Source organism: Ricinus communis, chromosome 4 (genome assembly GCF_019578655.1).
Source record: "Ricinus communis isolate WT05 ecotype wild-type chromosome 4, ASM1957865v1, whole genome shotgun sequence".
Lineage (NCBI taxonomy): Eukaryota > Viridiplantae > Streptophyta > Magnoliopsida > Malpighiales > Euphorbiaceae > Ricinus > Ricinus communis.
In genome coordinates, this window is record NC_063259.1 from 14,075,145 (window position 1) to 14,083,852 (window position 8,708).

Genomic DNA, 8,708 nt, shown 5'->3' on the forward strand with positions numbered 1-8,708 from the left:
AAATTTTGAATTTTTCTTATTTCTTAAAATTTTAATTTATATTTTTAAATTTATCTTTTTAAAATTCTCATACATCATTATTATTATTTTTTTCATTATACTTTTCACCTTAAAATGAAATATATTTAAAATATAAAATTCAAATTATTCATATAAATAATTTTTTAAACTCAAAAATAAAATAAAATTGATTAACTAAAAATTTTCAATTTAATTTTGATCAGGTCAAATAAAAAATATTTAAATAAAAATTTTGATTTTTTTAAATAAACACTGATCCGATTGATTTCTAGATTTTATAAGAGATTACTTGGGTAATTGATTTTTACTAATAAAAAATAATTATTATTAATTTATATATTTATCAAATAAATAGGGCAAAAAATAAAAATGAATATGAGATGATTTTATAGTTTGTTTAAAGACAAATGATGATATAATATTTTCTTTTGGAAAAATTATTTTTAACAAAAAGCTAGTATTGATATTATAAGATATGAAGATTAATTAAATTTGAATTTGACACAATAATTTTTATATAATTAAAATTTTTTATTTGAAAGAGTATTATATTTTTATTTTTTAATATTTATATATATATATATTATTTTTATATAATTTTACATATATTTAATTTAAACTATTACTAATTTATAATATTATAAATAATATGACATCTAACGGTACGTTATAAAATTTATAAACATATTAAAATTTCATCTAAAAATTATTTTTTAAATATATTTATATATTATAAAATCTATTATGATAATTAAATATCTAATCAAGTATTAAATTACTTAAAAGTATTTATTTTATAAATTTATAATAATATGAATACTTCTAAATTAATTAAATGTATTAAAAATATAAAAAATAAATAATATATTATTTTTTAGTATAAGAAATATTTTTATTTTTAAATAAAAATATAAAAACGCTAAACTATATAATAGTTTTTCTTTTAACTTGCTCTACTTTTTTTAATCGTCGTGTTTAGCTAATTAAATTTATTCATTGGAGTAGACTAATTAAATCATATTGAATGAATGAAAGAAAGAAGAATCTGTAATCTCCTGATGAACACGACACACGCTATTTACTTTAAAAGAGGACCCAAAGCTGAAAGAATTTAATTGAAAATTGCGATGATTTTGTTGCAGTCTCATTCCAGATTTCTCCTTCAAACCTTGTTGAATCGGGTTAAGAAGTGCGTTATTCTCTCTCTTTGTGATTATTATTATTGTTGTTGTTGCTGTTCTCCTATTATTTGTATCAAATACTGTAAATTTTTGCTTCTAATGCTTATTTCTGTCTTGAATAGAAAACTGGAAATGATCTTTTCTTTTAACTCATTGTATTGTTAAATTCTCAGTCTTGACAAGGCAGTTGAGCTTGATTACCAATGGGTCGAATTTAATGATGTTCGCTACCACATTCAGGTTTTTCTGTTTCATATCTGTTTCTTACTTTATAATAAGCTAAAAGAAGAACCCAAGTTCTTATTTGTGGCTAATTTGTGGGAAAAAAACAACTTGTAGGTGTCAATGAAGAATCCAAATGCTGTGTTGTTATCTGTGTCATTGCCTACTCCACCTCCAGAGACTGTTTTCTTGGGTGGACTTCCTTTTGGAGCTATAGAAGCTATAAAGGCTGCTTATGGTTCAGTTGTTCAAATTCTTGATCCACCAAGAGATGGCTTTAATCTCACTTTGAAACTCAATTTGTCTAAACTTCCTACAGATGAAGGTTCTACAAGTTCTTTTTCTAAGGTCATTATGAGCTTTGTCATGTATAGACACACTCACACTCACACTCACACATAAAGGGTTTCTTGGTGGTCATTCTAGTCTTTTGATAATAAGAATGCTTCTAAAATCAAGGGATTAGCTTTCAGTGGCAGGACGTTTTCTGGACTATTTTGTTGGGTTAATATATCTAGTCATGTTATTAAACTTGTGATTAGCATGTGGGAGGTCGTTTTGTTAAACATGGATACTTGTGTCATTGACTGTGTAGAGATTTGACTTTCTCATTCTCTGACATGATGTTTGGTTATATGGCAATGGAATAGTTTTCAATGATTAATATATAATCTGAATTGTGTTTGATGTATTCTGTATAATTGTACTAGTTGGTTGGTGTGTTTGATGACATCTACACTAATGGTGTGCAGAGAACAGGCAGGCTGTCTTGGTAAAGATTGCATCTGTCAGAGAAGTTGTGCTGGGTGCGCCTTTAAGAGTAGTTCTAAAGCATCTTGCTTCAAGGACTGTTGCTCCAGATATAGATCGGCTTCTTGCCCTTGTGCATCGGCCAAATGAATCTTTTTTTCTTGTTCCTCAGGTATAATTGTAGGTGGGCATTAATTTATACTATACAGAATTGTTTGACAAATGGAACTACTTTATTTGACCTTAACGCCATTGGCGAACCAGGCAATAAATAGCAAATCACCCTCTGTTATGTCATTTATGGCAATCATTTTTTCTTCTCCCTTTATCTCTCTCTCTCTGCCTCTTAGCTGAAAGTCTTTTAGCTTTTAGTGTGTCTTGAAGGCTTGATTTTTATTTTCAAATTAATTTAGTGTGTTTGTCAAGAGTGTACTCTTTATGTGTACATACATACACACATGACAATTAAGCTAAGAAAATGTAATTGTTTTATGGCAGGCAGAAAAGGTGACTGTAGTATTCCCTATGAGATTCAAGGACTCCATAGATACTGCTCTTGCAACTTCCTTCTTGCAGGTACAATGTATTAGACTGACAGAGGTCTTAGAAACCACAAATGTGAATGCAGAATGAGAACTAACTGTCAATCTTTAATAATGAAGATGATAATATTTGTTTCCAAATTCTTACATTGCAAGTATAAGTTTTAATTTGTTTGGGGTCTAACAGTTACTCCTTTTGTACTATGTATTCAAGGTTGCTTAGTGTACATGTTCCAATATTTATTTTTCAAAATTTTCTTGGTTAATTACTTGCTTTTAACCTTTTTGAAGTTGTTATCTCTTATTCAGGAATTTGTAGAAGCAAGGCGTACAGCTGGACTTAATAATGCTCCTCCTTGTTTGTGGTCTCCTACTCCTCCTTTAGAGTTGAAGGATGTTCCTACAGAAGGATTATCTGCAAATGCAGGATTTGTATCTTTTGGTAATGTCACGAACAAATACCGTTTTTTGCTCCATTACTATCCTCCCAGTGACTGATTTAAATGCAAAAATATGCAGTCATTTTTCCTCGCCATGTGGAAGGAAAAAAGTTGGACCATACAGTATGGAATTTATCTACATTCCATGCATACGTTAGCTATCACGTTAAGGTAAAATTCTTGCATTTCTTGAATTTTCAGTCACGACTAAACTATCTGAAACGTCTTGTGTGCCAGCTTTGAAACATGAGAAATAAGTACATGTTAACAACAGTATGACAAAGAAACTATCAATGTCTTCTTTTCTGCATAAGAATGAGAGAAAAAGGTTTTTTTTGCTACAGTGAGACAAATTGCTTGTCATAAATTGAGGGTTTATTGGCTTTATAGTCATTTCATGTAATATTGGTGTTCAACTTTAATAATAATTTCACTAATTTGTTTCAATATTTTTTATCATCCTTAATTGGAGATTTTGAATATAATGATTATTGATTAAAAGATTTGAGGGTTGGAATGTGTTATTATCTTGAAAAAATTGATTTTCTTTGTCAAAAATTCAATTAGAAAATCTTGCAATTATTCCCTGGCAATGTCTGAAAGTAGGTTATTTATTCTATGTTTTGGACCCACAGTATACTTTATAGTTCTCAGCAACATCTACTTTTTGTGCAATATTTTATGCTTTTGAGTAATTGCGGAAATACATGACTTTGTTATACACTAGCGATATACCCGTGAGTTGTGCAGGTTTAGCACGTATTAATAAACATATTCAGTCACATTTTGAATTTTTCTTCAGATAATATGCATAATAAGATAAAAAATGCATTGAACCTCAACTAAATTGTCGTTTATCTAAATCTCAATGACATTTTAACCAAGAGTTATTGAAATAAAGTTAATAAATTGGAAATGTCAAATAGAAATCATTAAAAATGGAAATTAATAGTGGAAAATTTGCTGTAAACAATTAGGTTATGGAAAATATTTGGGAATCGGAACTTGAAGAGGATGACAAAATAAAAAAGAAAACATTAAATTACTTTAGCTAGTTTAGATTTATTGAAATTAAAATCTGTAAGAAATACTTTAATTTGATGAACTGCCTATTCTCTTAATCTATGGACTGAATTATGAAGATGTAGCTGGCGGAGCAACTACAATCTTCGAGGTTGTTATGATGGAAATGTAAATATATGATCGGTTTTGAAGGCCATGGATGCTTATTGTGATTTCAGTCTTCCTCTATGCTATATCTTCTCTCATAACTTTCTCCTTTTCTCCCTCCTTTGGAGGTTGCCCACTACTATGAGATGAGTTATTATTCACTGTAACTAATGACCACCAAGTTCGACCTTTTCCTCAATCAGTCATCCATATCTACTCTTAAACTCATCTTGTCATTTGACCAACATAAACTGATCCTCATGCATATAGTTCTTCAATTTCTCTAACTATTGCTAATCAAATCAATCACCCAAACACTATGTTTCAATGTTAAGTTTCTGCCCCTTAAATCTTCCAATCTGATCCTGATAATATATATGACAATTGAAATGTGATGAGAAAAAGATATTTAGTGTAAATATAAAAAGAGAACATTAAAAAGAGAGAGTGGGACAAATATGAACATTTTAAAAAAATTACTTTCACTATTCTGTATATTGCTACATAAGAAATTAAGCTTCAAATCAAAACTCAATTTATAATAATCATCTTGTCCTCTTCTTTCATAAATAGACAAAGTCATTTTCTTTTGAATTTCTATCAAATATTTATTAGATTTGCTATGGTATTGGATGAATAAGGGAATGGTTTCTTCTCGGTCATTTGATGTCCTGCTGTGTTTTAAGGCATGATTCCTGCTATATCCACATTTCAGTTGTTATACTGCTTAGTGTTTTAATGTTCAAGTCTAATTCATGTATTGAATAGCTCTTTTAATCTTGAATTCTTCCTTGCATTCCTCAACAGTGTTCAGAAGGTTTCATGCATACTCGCATGCGACGGCGTGTGGAATCTCTGATTCAGGTTAAATGTTCATTTTCTGCAATGACCTTTACTGTGTTTTCTGTGACCACTTAATAGTGTCTGTTTAGCTTGCCTTAGTAGAATTTTAAATTTTGTAAGAGAAGGATACCTGAGGAACTTTAAATCTGACAGGAAAACTAATCTTTCATGAGAATTTATATTTAGTGCCTGTCATCTTGGTAGTTTCACTATGCATTGAAGCTCTAGTTTCCATGTTGCTAGCAAGCCATGCAAGATTCAAACATTATCCCAAAGCTGGTTTTTGTCAGTAGCCATGCCTAAAAGGGGCCTATTCAGGAATTGGAATCTGAAAACTACAATTGTTGCTGCTCCAGACAAAAATAAGCAACAGTCACCTACATTATTGACTTTGCAAGGGCTGTATCAGATGGCCTTGTCATGATGTAGAGTCTAATACATGTATAGGTGATCCCAACTTGTACAATCTAAAACTTGAACTGGCAACCTACATGACCATTGACTACTCCAGTGGGTCGGCAACAGTGAACTGTTATCATATAGTCATGACTAAAACAAAGCTACAGGAATGGTGCCAGTTAAGTATAGAAAGAGTTTCCTCTCAAATGATAGACAATTCCAGAATATTTACCTGACGAAGTGCAAAAGCATCAAATATTCTCACGTTTAGGCTTATTATAGATTTGATATATCATTGTTCTTGCTTTGCAGTTAGAATTGTTTTCAAATTGCTCCCACAGCATTCTTATTTAGCTTCTCCAGGTACCCCAAACTTATGTGCTAGTTTCTACATGTTCCTATCAAAGATGGTTACCAAGCTAAAGCACTGTTATATGAGAGCCGTTGAACAATAAATGTGGCAATTAATGGCAAAATGAAGGATGAGAACTTTTATCTCACCCCTGCTGCATATTATAAACTTGTTCTCTAGATAATATCTGTTTGTCAGTGACTTGCCCTATGATATTCAACCTGTTCAAATGCAGGCTGGGACTAGCTTTGTGCCAAAGTTATTTGCTAAGGCTCTAGAGTGGCCCATATAGTCGTGCTTGTTTGGTTACCAAGCCTGAGCCAAATGTGAAAATATTTTATTTTTGTTTTTATAGATCAGGTGAGCTGGATCTCGAGGTAGCTATATTTCCAAGCCCGCCCAAAAAATAAACAAGCTTCCTCTGGTTCAGGCAGGGACCAAGTGGAAAATCAGGTGGCCAAGCTCATGAATAGGTCTAATGTGTATTGAGTGCATATTGACTGCTAATTTTTGTGGTTACTCTTTGTTGAAGATTGGACAAGCTGTAGATATAATTAGCATACTTCCACTTTAGGTTGACATGTTAGTGAGTGAAGATCACAATCCCATTTCTATGTGGTATCCAAGTTAGAGCATATGCTGTCTTCTACACTTTAGTACAATCGGCAATTCTCTTTGTCCGCTTTATTGCAATGGATAGGAGACTTTACAGTATATTTATCAGTCTTAACCTATCTTTGTGAGAGGGTGGAAAAGAGAGTGAAGGAAAGGTGGTGATAAAAATGGGAGCTACATGAGAAGCAAATTTTGTAGGTGCCATGTTCCATTTCTTTCCTTCCAAACAGGTCCTTACAGTTTAAGATTGTACGTCATTGTATTGGACCCTGCTTATATCAAGCAATCTAGTAATCGATTTTTAATGCATAAAAATATTAGGTCCATCAGTTTGGTTCACCGTTGCATGGGTGAGGTGTAAATGAAAAGTTTACTTGTGGGAAAATCATTGATTATATAACTTCATGATAATCAGATACTCAATATGGCAAGCAACTCTAGTGTGGTATGCTTTCTGCAGAACATATCCCTTGGAGGAAACTGATTGCTGGGGATATGTTCACATATTTATCAGTGGGAGAATGTGGTTTTCTGATTTTTTTCATACATTCTGTAGCATTCGTACTTGTTTCGTCTGGGCCTGATTATTTGCTGCAATTACTTTGGCTAACATGTTTCAGAAAGATCTGTGTTATTAAAAAGAATCCATATGACTTTATATTTCTTGTATTATAGGCTCTGGATCGGGCAAAACCTGGTTCTGAGGAAAAAAGGAAATCACCAAATAGCAGATCTTTCAAACGGCTGGTATGTCGTGATCATTTCTGTCTCACGCTTAATCTCAAGCTGTTAATTTCAGGCTGTGTACTTTCTAATGTCAAAAAATTGTACTGTAGAGTCTGAAAGAAGCTCGCGCTAATTCTAAATCTTGAAGGCGAAATTGCTCTCTATTCTACTTCCACAAGAACCTTCTGACTTCTGCGCAGGCTAGGCTGCTGCAAGCCCCTGTACCTTTCTTTCCAGTGAAACAGAAATGGAAACCGAAAATATTTAGTTTCTAAAATGTACAATTTCTTCAGTAGTTGGCTCCTTCTGAACTGAAAAATGTCAATTGCTTTTAGGCCAAATTTTTGTTCGTCTTGTAAATTGTTTCATTCTGCCTTTTTTTTTTTTTTTATGCCTCCTGATTTTCTTTAGCATGTCCATGGAATTTTCTTTTTCCTGATCGGTCTGCTGACCCAGAAACAAGAAATTTTTCTTTTGTCCAATTAGTGCTCAGGGCATTAAATCAAGATTGCGGATGAATCAAAGTCTGCTTGTTTGTGTCAAGATTGCGAAGGTTGTTCTCTCCAAGTTTTCATGTATGGTGTAGATGTTAGTAAGGCAGTGTTTGTTTCGAGGACTTTTTGACTCGCAGAATTCGTAGATTTTATTAAAATTTCTCGTTTAGTTATAAAAAATTCATTAATTTTGTAAAGAAAATCTTATCTACTTTCAGAAAGATGAATTCTAAAACTTACATATAGGAGGTTGATTTTTATGAAATCTTTTACTTTTGTGAATGATGATTGTTTAATTTGATGTTAATACCAAATTTTTAGACTCAAAATTCTTTCAAAATTTAAATTATGACAATCCATTAATTTTGTTAAAATCCGCAAATTTTAAATATTTCATTTCAAACAAAGCCTAAAGTCACTTCGTTTGTGAGCAATGACACAGACACACTGACGGGACCTCCTTGTTTAGTTATAAATCTATTTAAGTGCATGATCTAATCTAATCATCATCTTTGATAATTACATTTGAAGTTTATCTCAAATAGGAAGAGTTCTTGTTTCAACGAACGAGAGATCTCGGATTCAAATCATCTTTTCTATTTCAGGTGAATTTTTATTTGTATGACAAATATAAATGAATTATTATCTTTCATTGGATTTTTCAGAATAAATCAACATAATCTAATCTAATTATCATGTTCAATAATTATGTTTAAAGTCTAGCTTACATGATAAGAATATTTTTTTTTTTAAAGATTTTGAATTCGAGTCATCTCTTCTACTTTAAGTAAGTTTTCATATTTATAACAAGTATAAAAAAAATAATTATTCCTCGTTGGACCTTCCATGTACATATTTTGAATTAATTTTTTATTTATTATATATAAAATAAAATATCATCCTTTTTCATAGTTTTATGTATAATAAAAAAGCTAATCTTATCCTCCAATATT

The 8,708-nt window shown here is 31.2% G+C and overlaps 1 protein-coding gene across 2 annotated transcripts; it reads left to right on the forward strand.

Annotated features, from left to right (window-relative positions):
* Window positions 1–990: 990 nt before the first annotated feature.
* On the forward strand, window positions 991–7,804 carry LOC8268691 (actin-related protein 2/3 complex subunit 2A). 2 transcript variants are annotated; one of them, XR_007215623.1, is made up of 10 exons: window positions 991–1,210; window positions 1,376–1,442; window positions 1,542–1,749; window positions 2,177–2,346; window positions 2,673–2,750; window positions 3,026–3,158; window positions 3,236–3,327; window positions 5,134–5,190; window positions 6,276–6,373; window positions 7,211–7,252. XR_007215623.1 is itself a non-coding variant. In XM_015727561.2 (10 exons), the coding sequence occupies exons 1-10, from the start codon at window positions 1,149–1,151 to the stop codon at window positions 7,405–7,407; spliced, it is 975 nt and encodes a 324-aa protein (XP_015583047.2). In that variant the 5' UTR covers window positions 991–1,148; the 3' UTR covers window positions 7,408–7,804. The 2 variants fall into 2 exon arrangements, 1 of the variants encoding a protein (XP_015583047.2); XM_015727561.2 differs by lacking the exon at window positions 6,276–6,373 and adding an exon at window positions 7,372–7,804 and having other exon boundaries at window positions 7,211–7,282.
* The last annotated feature ends 904 nt before the right edge of the window (window positions 7,805–8,708 follow it).

What these genes read in the sequence shown, in the direction of transcription:
- LOC8268691 (XM_015727561.2), top strand. Translation starts at nt 1,149, where the DNA reads ATGATTTTGTTGCAGTCTCATTCCAGATTTCTCCTTCAAACCTTGTTG. An exon ending in TGCAGGATTTGTATCTTTTG is followed by an intron (nt 3,159 to 3,235) that starts GTAATGTCACGA and finishes AAAAATATGCAG; the next exon opens with TCATTTTTCCTCGCCATGTG. An exon ending in GCAGATCTTTCAAACGGCTG is followed by an intron (nt 7,283 to 7,371) that starts GTATGTCGTGAT and finishes ATTGTACTGTAG; the next exon opens with AGTCTGAAAGAAGCTCGCGC.